This window comes from Corvus hawaiiensis, chromosome 16 (genome assembly GCF_020740725.1).
Source record: "Corvus hawaiiensis isolate bCorHaw1 chromosome 16, bCorHaw1.pri.cur, whole genome shotgun sequence".
Classification (NCBI taxonomy): domain Eukaryota; kingdom Metazoa; phylum Chordata; class Aves; order Passeriformes; family Corvidae; genus Corvus; species Corvus hawaiiensis.
This window is the reverse complement of record NC_063228.1, coordinates 13933966-13953426: the sequence shown is the minus strand read 5'-3', so window position 1 is coordinate 13953426 and position 19461 is coordinate 13933966. Positions and strand designations below refer to the sequence as shown.

The 19461-nt window shown below is 59.4% G+C and overlaps 3 protein-coding genes across 3 annotated transcripts; 2 read left to right on the top strand and 1 right to left on the bottom strand.

Annotated features, from left to right (window-relative positions):
• The first annotated feature begins 2476 nt into the window (after positions 1-2476).
• On the top strand, positions 2477-10681 carry LOC125334420. Its single transcript, XM_048321239.1, is given in 16 exon segments — positions 2477-2623; positions 3283-3371; positions 3524-3607; positions 3732-3847; positions 4611-4723; positions 4993-5150; positions 5235-5331; positions 5626-5670; positions 7359-7526; positions 7824-7912; positions 8897-8980; positions 9097-9202; positions 9205-9384; positions 9613-9767; positions 9890-9986; positions 10490-10681. Coding segments are annotated over 16 exon segments (1779 nt in total). The 3' UTR covers positions 10541-10681.
• A 92-nt stretch (positions 10682-10773) lies between these two features.
• ECI1 (enoyl-CoA delta isomerase 1) lies at positions 10774-16716 on the bottom strand. Its single transcript, XM_048320979.1, has 7 exons — positions 16640-16716; positions 16243-16389; positions 15188-15315; positions 14479-14625; positions 13499-13620; positions 12641-12819; positions 10774-11275 (listed from the first exon to the last, which is right to left on the bottom strand). Exons 1-7 carry the CDS (start codon positions 16677-16679, stop codon positions 11109-11111), a joined length of 930 nt encoding a protein of 309 aa, XP_048176936.1. The 5' UTR covers positions 16680-16716; the 3' UTR covers positions 10774-11108.
• A 165-nt stretch (positions 16717-16881) lies between these two features.
• On the top strand, positions 16882-19424 carry PTX4 (pentraxin 4). The gene is made up of 2 exons (XM_048321061.1): positions 16882-17791; positions 17917-19424. Exons 1-2 carry the CDS (start codon positions 17663-17665, stop codon positions 19171-19173), a joined length of 1386 nt encoding a protein of 461 aa, XP_048177018.1. The 5' UTR covers positions 16882-17662; the 3' UTR covers positions 19174-19424.
• The last annotated feature ends 37 nt before the right edge of the window (positions 19425-19461 follow it).

Here is a 19461-nt window from a genome sequence, read left to right as displayed (position 1 = left end):
AGTGATCTTGGCCCCGGGGGCTGGGGCTGGGGCTGAGTCAAGGGGTCTCAGCCTGGAGAGGTCTGGACCTGGGGGGATATCGGCCCCGGGGGCTGGTCCTTGGGCGGACTCAGGGGGTCTTGAGTTGTGAGACATCTGCCCCTGGGGGGGGTCTTGGTCCTGGGGGTTCTGGCCCTGGGGCTGAGCCTTGGGAGGAGTATTGGTCCTGAGGGTGGTCCAGCCCTGGTGGTCTTGGAATGAAAGGGGTCTGGTCTTTGTGGGGTCTTGGCCCAGAAGTGGTGTTAAGCCCTGGGACTCTACCTTGAGGGGGTCTTGGCCTGGGTGAGACAGACTCTGGGGGAACTTTGCCTCAGGAGGGTACTGGTCCTGGGTTTGGCCCCTGGGGGAGTTCCTGACCCAAAGAGGGATTGACCGTGGAGGGTCTTGGCTGAGTAAGCCTGGCTCTGGGTCCAACCTGGGGAGCCTGTTGGGGGGATCTAGGCCCAGCCCTGATCCCACTATGGAGAGCACCCCTGCTCTGGGGGGTGCTTGGCTCCAGGGGAGGGGGCTGACAGGCCCCCCCAGCCCCCTAAGGATCACTGCACACTGCAGGGGCTCTCCTGGGAAACAGCAGCTGCCTTTGGAGGCCAGGAGCACCAGGACCTCAGCCAAGGCCGCTGGGACAGGGCTGTGGGAGCTGTGGGAGTGGGTGGGGTGAGGGGCTGCCACCCCCCAGCACTGCATGGCCCTCCCAGGGATGGGGCCTGAGCCAGGTGACCTCCTGGGGAGGTCTGGGGATGGGCGCCACGGCAGGGATTCGTCATTTTTTGTGACTTCCAGCTTGGCTTCACACCCAAAGATCACACTGGGATGGCTGCTGCCAGGTCCAGCACACTCACAGCTTGTTGATGTGGGGTGCTTGATGGGAATGATTCATGTTGGTGAAATAAACAGTTTTTAAGAGAATTTGTATCTGGTGATGAGTGAGAGCTGCCCATGCCATGTATTGGGGAGCTGCTGATCCCCACAAGAGGCCTCTGAGGTTCGTTTCACCTTGCAGAGCTCTTGTTGGCATTTTAATCCCTTCTCGGCCTTACCTGTGGTGGGAGGCACTGGCAGAGGTTGAAAGGGCTCTTTTTTCACTGAGCAGACCTTTGCTTCCGTGAAAAATGCCATATGGAGCCTCTGGCCTCACATGATCCTTGGCTGGGAAACCACTTGGCAAGGTGAGAGTGTCCCTTTCCATAAATGCAGGTGCAGATCCTTCCCCTTCCAGAGTCCTTGGACGACACCAAAGGTAGGTCCTGCTCCCCTCTCTTCCCGCACCCCCCAGGAGCTCCTCTTGACAGTGTCACCTCTTCAGCTCAATTTCATTTTACCACAATGCTCTGCTGGGCCAAGCCTGGGTGCAGCTCAGGGATGAATATGGCCCTTGTAGGTGCCTCTGCCTGGGAGGTTCAGAGGCTGCTGTACTCTTGGGGAGTGGGAGGATTTATGGGGCTTTGGGCAATTTTTGGCATGACCAAGTCATGGCATTACCGAATCACTGCATTATCAACTGAAGGGGCTGTGGTGTTAGAGGGAAGAGTTTGCAGCAAGAGTGCAAGTGGGAAAAGTGAGGATTTAACGAGAACAGCTGCCCCAGAAGAAAAAGTGAGTCTGGGACCAGCAAATCCTTCCTCAGGCGGAGATTTGGTGTGCCAAAAGCTGGAGTGTTTGCCTGTCTTCTCAGCCTGTTTATCAGGCTCTGGGTGAGACCAGGCATTCAGGCACCCAGGCTTGGGCAGGGCTCAGGGCTCAGATCCCACACGCTGGTGAAATACGACCCCAGGGAGCTGAGTGCCACGGGAAATGCTTCCCAAATGCCTTCCCCCGTGGGTGGGAGATGCAGCACTACCTTTGCAGACGGTCCTGAGGGAGCCGGCCTGGGTGAGGATGGGGCAGGGACACTGCTGGGTGGTTGGGGGGTAGGGGTGGGGCAGGTTACCCCAGGTGAGAATGCTCCAGGCAGGGAGGAAGGTGGGGAGGGGTGTCAGGGAGGATCTATCCCTTGCTCTCTCCCAGCATAGCTGCTGTAGAGTCTTTGAGGTCTCTGGCACTGATCGAGGGAAATGTGGGAGAGGCACAAGCCAAGGGATCTTGGTGTCCCTGGCCACTGCCACCTATCCCAGGCTAGAAGAGGTGTCCAGGCTGAGCTCTTCCTCATTGGGAATGAGTGACTGCTCTGTGTCACCATGAAATGGCATTTACTTGTTTGCCAGTGAATTTTCCGCTCCAGCCTTGTGAGTGATCTGGCCTCCTTTCAGGAGGAACAGGTAGGATGAGGTCCCATGCAACAGAGGTGCATAATCCCTATATCCTGGTGGTTCACTGGAAAACAGACGCCTCCCAGTGAAACCAGTACGGCCAGTGGGAATACCCTGGTCATCCCTGTTGTCTGTCCCAAATCCATCTCCCAGCCAAGGAGAGCTGAGCCCCTCCTGCACCTCTGCTCAGGATGACAGCCTCAAGGCTGGTGTTGTCGCTGCTGGTCGCAGCTCTCCTGCTGCATGTGGCCACCACGCTGAAGGTCGGCGCCTTCAACATCAAAGCATTTGGGGACACCAAGATGTCCAACCAGACCGTCGCAAACATCATCGTCTCTGTGAGTGCACGGGAGAGGAGCAGGCCTGGGCACACTCTGCTCTTTGGGATGCAGCCAGCTTGGGCAGTGGGACACCAGCTTTCTCCATCCATCCAACCTTGCATCCGTCCACCCAAGTGTTCATCCATACACCCATGCACCACCAATCCACCTGTCCACATCTCCCCATCCAACACCTATGCCTCCATCCCTCCACCCAGCCAATCATCTGCCCATCCACTCATTCATCCATCCACCTGTCCATCCAACTATGCCTCCATTCATATACATCTCCATCCATCCATCCATCCATCCATCCATCCATCCATCCATCCATCCATAGGTCCAAGACTTCATGTACCCACCCACCTGCTCTTCCCCCATCACCATCTCCCGCCTCAGGCCATCTCCACTCTTGCTGGTCCCCAATCAAGGCTGGGTGATGTTTGATGCTGCCCAGGTTCCTCCCTTGGAGCAGCTGCTGGGTAGGTGGGTGGTGGACAGACAGGGTCCTTCCAAGCCAGAGAACACTAACACAGGAGTCCCCTCCCTGGCCCTGAGGTCCCTGCTGCCCTCCCATTGCCAGCCTGGGAGCCTTGGCAGCCCAGAACAGGCACCCACGAGTGCCCCCAAGAGCACCTCCCAGCCAGGGGAGAGCAGCTCTGAGCTTGTTCCCCCAGATCCTGTTGGAGTACGACATCATTCTGGTGCAGGAGGTCAGGGATGCCGACCTGAGTGCCGTGAATAACCTCATGGACCAGCTCAACAGGTGACCCCATGGCTCAGTGTGGGGGTGACTGCAAAGGGGATTCTGGGATGGATCCCAGCCATGCCAGGGCACCTCTGGCTCAGTTGGAGAGCCTGATGGGTGCTGGGAAGCACCAGGATCCTCCTCTCACCCTCTCCACAACTTGCTCCCAGGGCTGGGCAGCACCCATACAGCTTTTTGGTCAGCATCCCCCTGGGTCGGACCAGCTACAAGGAGCAGTACCTCTTCATCTACAGGTAAGGGATGCTGCTGGGCATCACCTGCTGCCCTCCCCAGCAGCCCCCAAAGGGCATGGGTACCTCTGGGGGCCCTGGCTGTGGCAGGAGCAGTGCTGGGGGCTGCCCTGCTTTCCCTCCTCAGGTCAGACATGGTCTCCGTGCTGGAAAGCTACTACTATGATGATGGCTGTGAACCTTGTGGGACCGATACCTTCAGCAGGGAGCCCTTCATTGTGAAGTTCTCCTCACCCACCACACGTGAGCAGAGCTGGCATTGGGGGATGCCCAGACCTGGCACAGGGTCCCCTCCACGCAGGGCTGAGCCCAGAGCTGTGCTTGCCAAGCACAGGGGGGCTGCAACCCTCCACCAGGGTCCCACCCATGGATGCCCAGGGGTCCTATGTCCTCGCCCAGCACGGCCAGCAATGCCTGCTGTTTCCTACCCTGTGCCATCTCCTACCAATCACCTCCCACCACCTGTCATCTCCCACCATGTGTTTTCTCCAGTTGTACACCATCTCACATCTCCAGCTGCTTCCCATCGTGTCCTACATCCCCTTATCAGCTATCTCCCATCTTGTGCCTTATCCCACCATCTGCTTCCTCTGGCTGGGTGCCATCTCTCATCACCTGCCATCCCCCATCCCTCCCATCTCCCATCACGTTCCATTGCCATCCCATCTCCCTTTGTTCCATTGCCTACCCCATGCCATCACCTCCACCTCCTGAGAACCTCCTCAGGGCACACACACTATCCCATCTCCTTCCCAAAACCACATTGGCTTGGAAATGCTGATGGGAAACAAGCAGCAAACCCCAAACCATGCACAAAGGCATGCAGCTCCCCACTGGAATTTCCAGTCTGGGAGACAGGCAGAGCACCAAACCCAACACACCCTTTCCCTTCAACTGCTTTTCCTGGCCAGTAGCTGGGGCTTGGCCTGGGGTGGTTTCCTGGGGCTCCCATTCCCTGCTCAGGGGCTGCACTCAAGCCAGGGGCTAATGGTCAGCTGTCCGGCAGAGGTACAGGAGTTTGTGTTGGTGCCTCTGCACTCCGAGCCCAGCCATGCAGCACAGGAGATCGATGCACTCTACGATGTCTACACCAATGTCATCAACAAGTGGGGGACTAACGTAAGCAGCACTGGGGAACTTGGCTCCTCCCCAGGGAAGCCAGGTGGGCAGGTGGGATGAACATGTCCCATGGGAGGCCTCTTGCATCCATCAGAGCAGGTGCCACCCCAGAAGTCTCCAGGCTGCTGGATGGCTCTCCTGCCATTACTGGGGTTTGTCCCTGTAGACCGGGGCACCTCAGGGGGGTTTGTAGCCACCCCCTAAGATTTTAGGGAGCCCTTGCTTCCCTGTAAGGTCCATGGGCAGGGACTCAGTGCTGTGCCCTGCAGGACATCCTCTTCCTGGGTGATTTCAATGCTGACTGTTCCTACGTGACCAGCTCCCAGTGGCCGTCCATCCGCCTGCGCTCCCTCCCTGCCTGTGAGTGGCTCATCCCTGACAGCGCCGACACCACCGTGGCCGACACCACCGACTGCGCCTACGACCGGTGGGTGCCGTGGCAGGGGCTGGTGTGGGGGAGCTGGCATGGGGAGGACTGACGGGCACTAACAGCCCTGTGATGCCTCGGCAGCATCGTCGCCTGCGGCACCGCCCTGCGCCAAGACATTGAACCTGGCTCCGCCACCGTCAACAACTTTGAGAAGAAATTCCACCTCCAGAACAAGGATGTGAGTGAGGGGCTGGATGGGGCACATGAGTCCACCAGCGTTGGGATCTGCCCCACCATAGCTCCTGGGAGCATGGGAGAGCTCCCTGTTCCCAAGGGTGCACCTAAGGGTGCCCTGACCCCAGCTGTTGTACCAAATCAGGTTGAACATTTTGGGGTATGGTCTAAATTTTGGGGGTTGGAGTGGAGCGTTGTGGTCCCAGCCAGCCATGACAGTGCTGACAGTGGGTCCAGATGAGCTCAGGGTTTATGAGTTGACTCTGGTCAGAGTGACTCTGCTCTCCCTCACATGCAGGCTTTGGCTGTCAGCGACCATTTCCCAGTGGAGGTGATCCTGAAAGCCCACTGAGCCTGTCCCCACACCAGTGGCTACCACGACACCCCAGCATGCACCTGCATCCCTTGTGGGAGCCCACGCGCCACCAGTGCCAGCCAAGCTGCCCACTGTCTCTGCAAGGAGCCACTCCTTGGGCTCTTGTGGAAGTGTTATGCTTTCTGCTTCCATTAAAAATGAGCCTTTTCCTGCCTCTGCAGCTCTGGAAGGGAGGTCCCTTCAGTCTCCCCAGCAGCCCCTGCTGCCCAAGCCCCCCAACCCTCTGCCAGGGAGACAGGGAGGTCCCCAGGGCCGGGGGAACCTCCTGCCATCAAGAGACCCAGACCCATGGGGTGGTGAGCACTGCTTCCCTCTCAGCTGATGGTGGCAAAAGCCAGGACTCTGGGAAGGGGCTGGGGGGCTCCAGGCTTTCCAGGGTGCAGGATGCTCTTCCACCAGCTCATGGGGCCACATCCTGACAGAGCCTGCCTGGCTGCGGGGCTGCTGACAGGGTGCTGACAGCAAGGGTGCAGGGAGGATGTGAGTCAGTTCCCAGGGGGTTTGGTGCTTCCCAGGGGGGTTTTGGTGCCGACACGAAAACCGAGGGACACAGGACTCATCCCGAGACTGGGTGTGAGGATACAAAACTTGGCGGCACGCGTGAGAGCCCAGCAAGTCCTGGCACGAGCAGCCGTCAGAGCCACCTGCTCCGTCATCATCCTGGGGTGATGCCATGGATTGGCACGGGGAATGCCAGCCAGGGGCTGCTTTGGGTCACCAGTGGGGCTGTAGTGGGTGACACTGGGGCTGCTGCAGGGGTTTGCAGCCATCCCCTCTTGCTGTGGCTGGTGGTGCTCCCCTGCCTGACCCAGGCACTGGCCATTTCCGTCTCTCTCGTCTAATTACACCATCTGAATCACCTAATTAAGGCCAGCGCCCTTCAGCTCCTGCCTGGCCACTGTGCCCACTCTGTGCTCCAGGGGCCACCCCAGATGGCAGCCCCCCAAGTGCCACATGCCCACCTGGTCCCACAGGGATGCCCCAGCACTTTCAAGTCTCCCTGTATGTCCTTTGCTGTGTCAGCACAGCGGTGGCTGGGATGGCCCCACCCCATCACCCTGTGGGATTTTTGGTTTCCCAATGTGGGAAGGAGCTCAAAGTTATGCCAAAACCCCCACAGGGGTGTCCGACTCATCCTGCTTTGCCGGTAACTCCGCTGGGAATAAAGCCGCCCATCCTGCTGCCGGGAGGGCAGAGGTGCTGCGCATTCAGCAAGGTAAGGACGGATCCGGGCTCAGCACCTTCAACTGCCAACCAGGTGGGACTGGGATGAGCCAGGATGAGGAGTCGCTCCTTACCCCAGCAGTGGGGGCTGTAGGGAAGCTTAAGGATGTGGAAGAGCCTGGGGTGCCTGGAATGCTGACAGTGGTGGATGGATGGGGCTGGTGGGCAGTGAAGACATCCTGGTGGGGAGTGGAGCTGGGTGATCTCTGGAGCTGGATGAGGCAGATTCACAGCAGTGGGACAGGATTTATCTTCCTCTGGGACTGGTGAGCTGGCAGACTGCTCACACCAGCTTTGCAGTTTGCTCTGGGCAGTGCCCACCATGACACACTGTCACACACCAGGACTTTGGAAGGATCTACATGTTTTTTCCTCTATCCCAAATCCAAAGTAGTGTTACGAGTTCAGCTCCCATCACTACATCCCTGTGACCCAGCACCCACCCTGGAAGAATGGGGACTGTGACACTGGAATTGTCCCTGCTGGCTGTGGCTCTCCTGTGCCCAGCCACTGCCATGCTGCGTGTCGGAGCCTTCAACATCCAGGCCTTCGGTGACACCAAGATGTCCAACAAGGAAGTGGCAGAGATCATCATTAACGTGAGTGCAGCCAGTGCAACGTGGGGATGGGCTGTGTGCTGGGACAGACCCCAACACAGCTCCCGGGCCAGGGACACATGGGGACATGGCTGAGGACGGGATGGCATCACAGTGCTGGGGATGGCCTGGGTGGATGAAGGCACAACCCACAGTCCCTCTGAGCCCTCTTGGGGACATCTGCCTTGGCACCAAGGGACATGTAAAATCCCTGTGGTGCTGAAGCCAGAACCATGTCAGGGCACCTGACTGGGAGAGGGGTGTGAGACTGGTCCTGAGCTGTCCCTCTCGGCCTCGCAGGTCCTGCGCCGCTACGACGTGGTGCTGGTGCAGGAGGTGCGTGACTCCGACCTCAGCGCTGTCACCGAGCTCATGGAGCAGCTCAACAGGTACAAGAGGGGCTGGGGCTGGGATGGCAGTCCCAGCAGGGAAAGCCAAGCTGCCTGACCAGTAAAAGGCAAAAAAAAAAAAGTTGTCCATCATCAACAGAAAGTTTATTTTTGGAAAGAAGAATAGGAGAAATGTGCTGGGGCAATGAGGAGGCACTGAAAGCAACACTGGGAATAACCTGGTGAAGAGAATGGGGATACAAGTGATACAAATCCCTTCTGAAATCTGCAAGCTCACCAGAGCATGCAGGATGGAAAGGAACTACAGCTCTGGCAAAATTCAACAGGACAGGGCAGAAGCAAGAGAGGGGGAAGAAGGGACAGGCAGACCTTGCACCCCAAGACCCTGTGAGTGGCAGGGGGGCCCTGGAATGGACCCAGCAGTGGATGAAGCTTTGAGGTGGGTGACTCTGGCCCCCTAGGAGGAAAAGGGGCTGCCGGGGTGGGCTAAAATTGGCCACAGCAGGGTGGCAGCCTCTCCACTGGCTGGGTGCTGACCCTGTTTTGGGAAAGGGCAAGGCTCGGGACCATGCGGAAGCTGCTGCTGCCGTGTTGAAAGGCAGCGAGTGCTCCTGAGCAGGTACGCCCAGCCCATATCCTCACCTCTTCCGTGTCCCCTCCAGCATGGCCACAAAGCAGCCAGGGCAGGGAGGGTGACGCTGGGCGCTGCAGGGCCCCAGGCTGCTTGCTGACCTAATTTAGCTCTGCTGCAAATGAAGGTGAGGAATGTCCCTGCAGAGAAAGGGGTGGCTGGAGCCGCCCCATGTCATGCTGTGCCCAAAGAGCCACCTCGGGGAGAGGCTGGGGGAGCTTCAGAGCTGCTATACCTCATGTAACGCCATGGCCAGGGCACAGTGACCCATCCATGGGGACTGTAGAGCAGACCAGCTGGTGCAAACCCTGGGGCCACCAGCTCCTGAACATGCCAAGGCCAATCCAGGATGGTCCCAGCCACATCACTGTTCTGCCTTTGTGTCTCTGCAGTGCATCCACATCCCCATACGACTACGAGATCAGTGGCCCCCTGGGACGGGAGAACTACAAAGAGATGTACCTGTTTATCTACAGGTAATGGGGCTGGCAGTGCTGCTGCCTGTGCCATGGCACTGCAGGGCCACCAGCACCATGGAAGGGACACAGGGGCTGTGCCAAGTCCCAGGGTCACCACCCTTTTGTTCCCACAGGACAGACGTTGTGTCTGTGGTGGACACCTACCAATATGAGGACCCCCAGGATGTCTTCAGCCGGGAGCCATTCATCCTGAGGGTCTCAGCACCCAGCACCAGTAAGTGGGGGAACAAGTGGCAATGGGTTCTGGCATGGGGTGGCTGTGGGGCTGACATCCCTCTCCCCTGGCAGAGGTGAAGGAGTTTGTGCTGGTGCCCCTGCACTCGGCCCCACATGATGCTGTCGCCGAGATTGATGCACTCTACGATGTCTACCTGGCCATCATCAACAAGTGGGGGACTGATGTGAGTGTCACCAGCACTGGGGGGGCACCAAGGTTGGGCACTGAGCCCCAGGGACTGTTTGATCCACACTGGGACCCTGCTCCAAGGCGAGCGCAGCTGGTGCAGGAACAGTGGGATGGGAACCCTGTTCCTGCCCTGTGATGGTGGGAGCCCTGCCACCCCCATGGGAGGGCTGGTGGCAGGAACAGCCCAGCACCCACACCATGAGCCTCCCCATCTCCCCTGCAGAACATGATGTTCCTGGGGGACTTCAACGCTGACTGCTCCTACGTCCAGCCGAGTGACTGGTCATCCATCCGCCTGCGCACCAGCGACATCTTCAAGTGGCTGCTCCCTGACAGCGCTGACACCACCGTGGGCAAGTCAGACTGTGCCTATGACAGGTAAGTGCTGCCACCAGGGCACCACTGTCCCCTTCCCTGGCACCCCGGGGACCCCCTGCCCATCCTGCACCATCAGCAGGGGCAGGAATGGGACCCACCATCCACCCACATCTCTCCGGCAGGATCGTGGTGTGTGGCAACAAGCTGAAGAGAAGCATCGTGTCCAATTCAGCTGGTATCTACAATTTCCAGCGTGCTTTCCAGTTGGACCAGGAGGAGGTGAGCCAGGATCACACCTTTGGGGCTCTAGCAGGCACCAAAGCTGAGCTGGCCCAGGCTGCAGGGCTGCCCTTGTCTGTTCAAAGGGCTCAGGGTGACAAGGGACCCAAGGCTGGAAAAAGGATGGGGAAGTTGGGGTCACTTCCCATAGGGAAGAGAAGAGATGCACAAGGTTTTTTGTGGTCTTCCATGGGCAGAACTCAGGGTATGGGGTAACCCAAGCCAACCTTCAACCGCCCATCACTGGCACAGAGCCTCCAAATGAGACATGGGGGTTTAGAGGGCAGGTGGCCCCCTGCCAGTGCCCACCCCAAGCCACGCCTGGTCACTTCTCCATGAGAGGTGACAAAACTGGAGCGTTGCGTGTCAAGTGTCTTGGGGCTGGGGAGAGCCTCCAGCAGGCAGAAGGTTCTGGCAGGGCAACTGACTGCCCTGCTGGCCCCAGCAGCACGGCGAGGGGTGAGTGGCTCACCGAACATCTCCCACGTCTTGCCCTCCTCCAGGCCCTGGCAGTCAGTGACCACTACCCGGTCGAGGTGAAGCTGATGGTCTGAGCTCCTCCTGCAGCCACAGACAAGGATCCAGCTCCAGCTCCCACCACCAATCCCCATGAAGGTGCTCCACTCAGCCCAATCCACAAGTCCTGTGCATGGGCTGCCCCAGATCCCAGATTGGAGAAGGATGGCAGCTGGCTGCGTCCAGACCCCCCAGCCCACCACGAACGAAAGCCTCAGGACAGGCCACCAGCCAGGTGACCAGAGACAAGCCACGGAACAAAGCATCCATCTCCTACCTCATTGAAGATTTATTGACAAACCTCATTTCACGATTAACGGTTGGACAGGAGGGAGGACATCTAAGGACTGTCTGGCTCAGGCCACAGCGTGTCGAGACCCTGTTCCTGTCCATTTCTCAGGGGGCTGAGTGGGCTCTCCCTGCCCTTGGGGAAGGCAGCAGTGGTGTCAGGCACTCTACAGGCACAAAGGGAAGGGGCAGCTGGGGCAGCCATGGGAGCAGGTGGCACATCACCGATTGCTGGCACTGCAGGTGGCTTTGCTGTGAGACCAACAGCTACTGCAGCGTTTCAGAGGGTGACTCGACCTCCCAGGACCAGCTGGATCCTCAGCTCTTCTTCTTCTTCAGCATCTCCATGTACATGCGAAGGGACTTCTGGATGGACTCTTTTGAGACGAAGGTGATGAAGTTCTTGATGTCTTCCTCCCGGTGAGCAACCAGGCGGTCCAACACCGCCTTCCTCATCATGGTCTTGGTGAGCTGGCGGGCATGGTCTGCAGAGAGGACAGAGAGGATAAGGAACACGCCCTGATGCCCTGTCCTCACCCCTGACCAGCTCTCAATGCCACCAAATGCAGGTGTAATGGGGAGGGATCACACAGCAAAGTGCTCTTGAAACCAGTGGGGGAAGGGGTAAGAATAACCCAGCAGCTGGGAGCTGAACTGAATAAATTCTCATACAATAAATTATGGTTGTACTGCTCAGTGGGGAATGACTGATCTACTGGCACAGATGACAAAAAGTCATGTAGCTCCTTCTCTCTGTACCCTCCAGAGCCCAATACCCACCTCCAATACACACCAGTAACCAAACAAAATTCCTCCTTATTTGAAACTACAGGCTCTAACCTCCCCTGAACCAATCCCTTCAATCCCTGGCAAGACAATCTGCTCCTGCCAACCACGCTGTACAAAAGCCAGCAGCACCATTCCCTGGAGCTCATCCCTGGGCCTGTGCCATTCCACATGGATACGTGGATGCTGCTGAAGCAGCAGGAGCTGGTGGAGCTGACTGAGGCCTCCAGCACACATCTGTTCACACCCTCACAGAGCCAGGTGCAGTGATGTGGCAGCACATCTGCTGCACAGATGTTTTACTCAGGCACTTAGTGACAAAGAAATGATGACTGACCCATCCACACACTGGGAACCCTGAATTGCTCCAGCACCCGGGTGCTACAGCAACCTCCAGCCACCCACAGCTCTGATTTAGGGGAAGGATCTGCAGGGGACCTCCTGGAAGTCAGGAGAGGGCACAGCTGAGACATGCTCCCCAGTCTGAGGGGTGAGGTGTCATTCTAACACTAGGACAGCAGGGAGGAGAGGTGGCATGGGCTGGGACTGCTCAGATCTGTGGAGAGCCCTCTCCCAGCCCAGGAACTTTGTGCTGCAGTCATGGAGCAGCCCAAACACACAATGCCTGTGCTGTCTGCCTGTCCTCACCCACACTCCCATCCCTGCCATCCAGAGTGCCAAGAGTTGATTCAGACCACAAAAGCAGCCTGGCAGCCACCCAGGAGCTCTCACCCAGGCTGTTCCCTCAGCTCCATGGCAGCTTTCCATTTAACACCTCCACTGACAGAGAGAGATTTGGTCTGTCTGTGGAGCTCAGACACCTCCAGACTGACTCAGCAGGGCTGGCAGGATGAGCTGAGCTGGAGCCACATGCCCTGAAGATTAGCACAGTGTCCCTCTCCGTTAGCCCAAGGCTGCCGGGACCGCTGGGCTGAGCTTTCCTTTCTTCCAGCCATCCAAACCTTCCCTTTTAATGGAAACTGTTATGCAGCTCCCAGGTACCAGCCCTGGCATCTGTGCTTCCCACTCAGACCAGGTCCCCTCCTCTTCTGCCAAAGGTTTACCAGGAAGGGCCAGCCACTGTGCCATGACAGCTGCAGCCTTCTCCATAAGCTTCTCCTCTGGTACCAGCTCATCCACAAGGCCCAACCTGTGGGCCTCAGGTGCGGGGTAGAGGGAGCCCAGCTGGAGGGAGCGTTCGGCAATTCGGTGTCCCACAACGTTCACAAACGTGTCCTTAAACCTGCAAGAGATGGGGGGGAAAGCCACGCTCAGGGACAGCTCACCCAGACATCGGAGCTGACAGCACCCTGGTCCCACTCCCCAAGTTTGGTGCTCTGAACAGCAGCTGTGGGCTCAGTCACAATGTGAAAATGGTGTGAGAAGAGCCATTTTTGGTAGTACCCCAAAAGCGTTCCCTCTCCTCTGCATGAAAGCTGCTCTTTTTACCCTCAGTGCCTGTGGGTACCTACTTGCTGTGACTGAAAGCTCCTTCCCAACAGCACATTTATACATTCTTAGGGGAACCAAAGGCCTGTGTATCAGTATCTTTGTGTCCCCATGCTTTCAGAGATCTCCACACCACGGGATTTTGCAGGTACACAGTGTGTACACAGAAAAAAGCCTATTCCCAGACTGAGCCTGACCCATGAGATCTCCCAGCACTAGTTCTGGAGTTGACTGCAGGGTCAGAATTGAGGTCCTGGTTGGTGCAGGGTATGAGGACATTCTGCAGCCTGAAAGCTTTTCAGATACCTGCAGGACAGGACAGAAATGAGGTGTCATCTCCTGCAGCTGCAAATACCTGATCCCTGACACAAACCACACTGCCATGACCAACTGAACTGATTAATTAACTCCTTGAAGATGAATTCTTTTTAGAGATCTACACATGATACTAGAATTGGGAGGCACTGGCCTACCAGAAGGGAGCCACAATGCCCAGCTGGGCTTCGTTCAGGCCGATGCTGAATTTGGGGTTGTCTGCCATGATCCTGTAGTCACACGACAGGGAGACAAGGCAGCCCCCGGCCGGGCTGGACCCCTGGCAGAGAGAAAGACAGAGTGAGTCTAGGACATGGTTACAGACACTGCCCAGCCTCGCTGATCACTCCGGAGCAGGTAAGACACCAGGAAGACAGAGCAGATGTCCCCCAAATTTCTGATCACCTGATTCGAAACAGTCCTAAAGAAGATTTCTGATGTTGATCAGGGTTTCATAGAATCACAGGAGAGTTTGGCTTGGAAGGCACCTTAAAGACCATTTCATTCCAAGCTCCCTGCTACAGGCAGGGACACCTTCCACTACATCAGGTTGCTCAGAGCTCCATCCAACTTGGCCTTGGACACTTCCAGGGATAGGGCAGCCACAGCTTCTCTGGGCAACCTGTTCTAGTGCCTCACCCTCCCCCACAGGGAAGATTTCCCTTCCATTTGCAACCATCTTTTTCACAGCTCAGTGCTGCTCAGCCTTGCATAGGATTCCCAAGAGAAGACCCAAGTGCCTTCAATGGGGGGCTGTGGACAGACACCACCATGAGCTGCCAGGGCAGCACTGCCCTGGAAAACGAAAACAAGACACAAAGAATGTAACGACTCATCCATGGACACAGAGACTCCAACAGCACTTTCCTGCTGGCCAAGAGCCATGGCTGGAGAAGCAAAACCTGCTGGAAATGCTGCTGTACCCCAGCAGTGCCTACAGCTTACACGGAGCCTGCAGCATCCCACACTTCCATACCTTCCCACACACCACAGAACTGACAGACACGAATTTCACCCAAACACCCCAAGAGATACATCCCTGGATGAATTTCAGCCTGGCTCTTCAGTTGTCCCTGCCCACGCAGTGCAAAGCAAGGTGACAATCCCAGCCCGAGGAAGGTGGGCCCAAAGGACGTACGTTGACTGCAGCCACCGTCACCAAGTTAGAGCCGTAGAGCCGAAGCCACAGCTCCTGCACGGCTCTCCAGAACTCGGAGTAGTGCTCCACGCTCTTCCCACACATCTCGGTGATGTCCAGGCCAGATGAGAATATTTTGGGGAGAGCCTGGAATTGGAAAAAGACAGATGTCTCTGAGAGTCACAGAGCAGGAAAGACCCTTTAGTTTTCAGCCTGGAAGCTTGAGGGAAGGGAAAGTGATGAATATGTGATACAAAGCAGGGTCTTTTGGGGTTCTGAAAATATCTCCCCAGTATTCCCCCAGCCTGGATCATCCCATCACCATGGCCTCCAGTGCTGGGCCTCTGCTTGCAACACGGTTTCTCATTGTCAGGGTCCCTGAGTACATCAGCCACAGAGCACAAAACCTGTCCTGTCCCATTCCCAGGCACCCCCTTGTCCCCACATCACACCTGAAAATAACCACTGGCATCTCCCAGAAGCTCCCTGTGGTGGAGCCAGGAGATATCACAGGATGTGCCAGGCTGGCAGATAAGCAGATCTGATTTTCATGACAAAGGACAACACTTGGTTGTCATTCTTCTGCTAGAAAAGGGCACACAAGAAAGATTGTGGCCCTCCTCATGGTCCCCCGCCCTCCTCCCAGAGCCAATCCAAGGTGCCTAGGGGCACTCTCGTGCCAGTGACTCAAACAGGAGCAAACACTTACAGAGGTGATGATCACACCCCGGCAGGCCCGGTCGTTCTCCAGCTTCTCCAGGCTTATGGAAAACTCTGTGAGGAACTCCAGGCTGAGGCTGTTGACTGGGGGACTCTTGAACTTCATCATGGCAACGCCTGTGCAGGGTAAACACAGGGACATCAGACCGCCCCCCACAGCAGCTCACACTGCCCTGCCCAGGGGAGCTTCACCCACCTCCCTGTTTCCCTCAACAAACTGTGTTTTCCCACTCAATAACACTCTCGGCTATTTAAAAGCTTCCAGAGCAGCAGAGCCAAGGGCAAGGTCCTGTCTTTGCCCAGATCCACCCACAAGCCAGGGTCACTCAGCGGGTGGTGGACCTGGAGCACAGACCAGCCACTTTCCAGGTCACGCTGCCCGGCAGCTCCCTTTTCTCTGGGCTCAGTGGGTAAGGTTGAGCCTGCAGCTTCTGTCACAGCAAACAGGCTGTGTCCAGGGGGTCACACACCTGCTGAAGCCTGTCAGCGCTGTGGGAGAAGGGCTCTGAGCCCAAACTGCACTACCCTACCCAAAAGGTCCTCCCTGAGTGCTTAGCCTGGGTGCTGCAGCCATGCCCAGCTGCGAACAGTAGGAGGACACACCCAGGCACCTGAAGGGAGGACCTGGGAAGCCACAAGCAGAGGCACCTTTGTTCAGTGCAGGCACAAGGTCCCGTAACAGCTATTCCTGGCAGCCAGCTCACAGAAATTCCCAACAGCTCTTCCCTGATGGAGCACTGCCACTCTACCAGGTGCCCAAACCAGGCACCCCCACAGAAGGGACAATGCACAGGCAGGGGACAGTGACAGCCAGGGTTTGCGTGTGGCATCAACCACGTGAAGTACCCACAACTGGTGAGGCTCCCAACCCCAAACACTTCTCTCCGAGGGTCCTAAGCAGCTGCAGCTGGAACATCTGGGAATCCGGTGACTTTCCATGCCCAGAGCCACACATGACATGCGACAGGGGTGGAAGGGAGCCTGCCTGTGCCCCACAGTGCCCGTGGGTTGAAGGTGACACCGCGGAGGTGCCACCCGCCGTACCTGAGCTCTCGTCCAGCTCCACCTGGATCTTGTTGTTGCTGAAGGAACGACACGGGGCCAGCGGGAGGCCAGGGGGCTGCAGGGGGCTGGGGGGCGGCCCCCTGGCCCTGTCCCACGCTGGGGGGCGGCAGCACAGGGGCAGCACACCTGGGGGACACAGACAGGTAAGGACGGGAACAGCACAGCCCCCACGAGTGTGGCGTGCGCTCCCCAAAACCGCTCTGCACGGACAAGGGACACCCTGACCCACTCAGGGAGGATATAGGGACACCCCAAACCGTGGCAGAGGGATACGTGGAATACCCTGACGGCAAGGGGGGGGCATAGAGAGGCGGCGGGGGCTCGGGGACACGCCGAGCCCGGCGGAGGGAGAGGTCGGGGCAGGGTCCGGGCGCACCTGAGCGGCCGAGCCGACGGGCCAAGGTCGCCGCCGCCATCTTGTCCCGAGCTCAAGGGTACGGGGCGGGGCTTGGGGCGGAGCTTATGGGGAGGCGGAGCTTATGGGGAGGCGGAGCTTATGGGGAGGCGGGGCTTAGGGAAAGGCGGGGCTTAGGGAAAGGCGGGGCTTAGGGAAAGGCGGGGCTTAGGGAAAGGCGGGGTTTAGGGAAAGGCGGGCTCCGGCTGCGCCGAGGCGAAGCCCCGCCCACGGCACCAAAGCCCCGCCCACGGACGGCGCTGAGTCGCGCACGTGCTGCCCCCTCGTGGAGGCCCTGCCGCACCGCCCTGTCCTGCCGGCACTGACCACACCACAGCGTTCTACCCCCCCTGTCCTGCCGGCACTGACCGCACCGTTCTACCCCCCCTGTCCTGCCGGCACTGACCACACCACAGCGTTCTACCCCCCCTGTCCTGCCGGCACTGACCGCACCGTTCTACCCCCCCTGTCCTGCCGGCACTGACCACACCACAGCGTTCTACCCCCCCTGTCCTGCCGGCACTGACCGCACCGTTCTACCCCCCCTGTCCTGCCGGCACTGACCACACCACAGCGTTCTACCCCCCCTGTCCTGCCGGCACTGACCGCACCGTTCTACCCCCCCTGTCCTGCCGGCACTGACCACACCACAGCGTTCTACCCCCCCTGTCCTGCCGGCACTGACCGCACCGTTCCGCCCGCCCTGTCCTGCCGGCACTGCCCTGCCTGTCCCCCTCCTGCCCTGCACCCAGCCATGTGCCCCCCACACCTTTCCCCACCTCACAGCCGAATACCCCCGGCCCGGCCCGGCCCCTGCCCCGGGAGCTCTGGGCCGGGTCCAGCCGCCCCCGCAGTGCGCTGGCCCGGGGCCCCGGCGCTGGGAGCCCCGGTGCTGGGCCGTGCCAGAGGCGGCTGCGGATCTCATCATGATGGAGACTGCCCGGGGGGGCACCGCGGGGGCCAGGGCCGCCCTTGCCGTGCAGGCAGAAAGCGTCCGGCAGCGGGATGGCGGGGATGGCACTGCCCCTCTGCCTGATCCTCGCTGCCGCCCTGCAGGGCGGCCTGACCCGGGCATCGGGGCCCCTGGCCCGGCCCGGCCCGCTGCTCCTGCGGCTGCGGCGCCTGGAGGAGCAGGTGGGTGCCCGGGGCGGGGAAGGGGGGCTGACCAGCCTGTGCCAGAGAGACACTCAGCGTTTTGGGCTGGGCAGGGGTCCGCATGGGGACGTGGATTCACCCCACGTCATCCCACTCCCTTGCAGTTTCTCCGGCTCCAGGAGGTGACACTGAACCATCTCCAGAGCATCGCCAGCAACTACAACATCTCCTACAACATCGATGGACGTTTCCAGGCACTGGCGGAGCAGGCGGAGGCGGCCGTCGCTGCCCGGGCCGCCCTTGGTGCCGAGCTGGCCCGCCTGGCCACCGCTGGCCGGCGGCTACGCCGCAGGCTGAAGAGGCTGGAGGGGACCGTGGGTGCTCTGAGCCCACCACACGGCCTGCTCACCCACCCACCAGCTGCACTGGTGGAGGCTGGCACCAAACCGCACGGTCAGCCAGACACTGCCCGGAGCCGGGGCAGCCAGCTGGAGCAGGAGCCACCGGGCCAGGTTGCCCCCAGCACTCCCGGCCCTCGGCGCCCGAAGACGAGGCGGTGGCAGGAGCGCCTGCAGGAGGAAGGGCTCTGGCTGCCGGCTGATGCCGGGCCTGGTGGAGCACCCGGGGAGGATGAGGAGACCCCTCGTGATGCAGCAGCAGGACCCCAGACCATGGCACCGGTGCTCCCCACCGTAGCCACGGTCCCCCAGAAGCAGCCCGAATTCCCCCAGCAGCCGGGAGAGGGTAGGTACGGCCCCCCCGCCCCGGTGCCCACCTCCCCCGCCTGTCGCACCGGTGCCGTCCTGCTCTTCCCCAACACCTCCGCTGAGCACAGGGCCGTCCTTGGGCTGGGGCCACACCGGGGGCTGCGGGCGATGTCACTCTGTGCCTGGCTGGCCACCCCAGCCCCTCGCCTTGGTGCTCTCATCTCCTACACCACCGAGGACGGGAACAGCGAGCTGGCCGTGCGTGGCCATGGTCGGGATCGCCCTAGCTCTGCACTTCTCATCGTGGGGGACGGGCAGTTTCGGGAGCTCCCGGTGATGCCGCTCCTGGATGGCAAATGGCACCACCTGTGCCTCACCTGGTCCTCCAGCCAGGGCCAGTACCGCTTCTACGTGGACAGGAGGTTGCTGGCTGCCGGCTCCGGCTTCCAGCAGGGCTATGAAATTCCTGCTGGTGGCTCGCTGATGCTGGGCTGGGAGCAGGACGGCCCCAGCAGGAACTTGGGCACTGCAGAAGCTTTTGTGGGTCACCTGGCTGGCTTTGCTCTCTGGAGACGGGCTCTCCTGCCCGGCGAAGTGGCCAGAATGGCGACCGGGCGGGGCCTGCCCCGCGGCCCCCTCCTCACTCTGGCCGATGCCTCCCTGCAGGGCGGGGTGCGGAGGGTGGCGGGCCCCTGCCTCCAGCACCGCCCTTGAAGAGGCTGACGGCAGGAATGGTGCTGGCTACCAGCAGTCACGGCTGGCTCATGGTGCCGCTCCCGACACCAGCTGAATCCTCCCAGGGTGGTGGGACACCCAGCAGAGAGGGGATCTCAGGACCGGGACCACCGGAGGGGGGGGAAAGGGGTCTTGGCAGCCAGTATGGCAGAGGTGGGACCAAAGCCAGAGATCGCTTGCTTCTAGAGGATGTACAGTCCATGGTTCCTATTAAAATTCTCCGGAAATTAGACAAACCTCACTTATTTCTGTCCTGCTCATTCACTG

Excerpts from the sequence above, each read along its gene's own strand:
- ECI1 (XM_048320979.1), bottom strand. The coding sequence starts at position 16,679 with ATGGCGGCGGCGACCTTGGCCCGTCGGCTCGGCCGCTCAG. Across the intron at positions 15,316-16,242 it reads GGAGCTGGACGAGAGCTCAG|GCGTTGCCATGATGAAGTTC; the intron begins GTACGGCGGGTG and ends TACCCTGCACAG. Across the intron at positions 11,276-12,640 it reads ACAGTGGCTGGCCCTTCCTG|ACCATGCCCGCCAGCTCACC; the intron begins GTAAACCTTTGG and ends TCCTCTCTGCAG.
- PTX4 (XM_048321061.1), top strand. The coding sequence starts at position 17,663 with ATGGCGGGGATGGCACTGCCCCTCTGCCTGATCCTCGCTGCCGCCCTG. Across the intron at positions 17,792-17,916 it reads TGCGGCGCCTGGAGGAGCAG|TTTCTCCGGCTCCAGGAGGT; the intron begins GTGGGTGCCCGG and ends ACTCCCTTGCAG.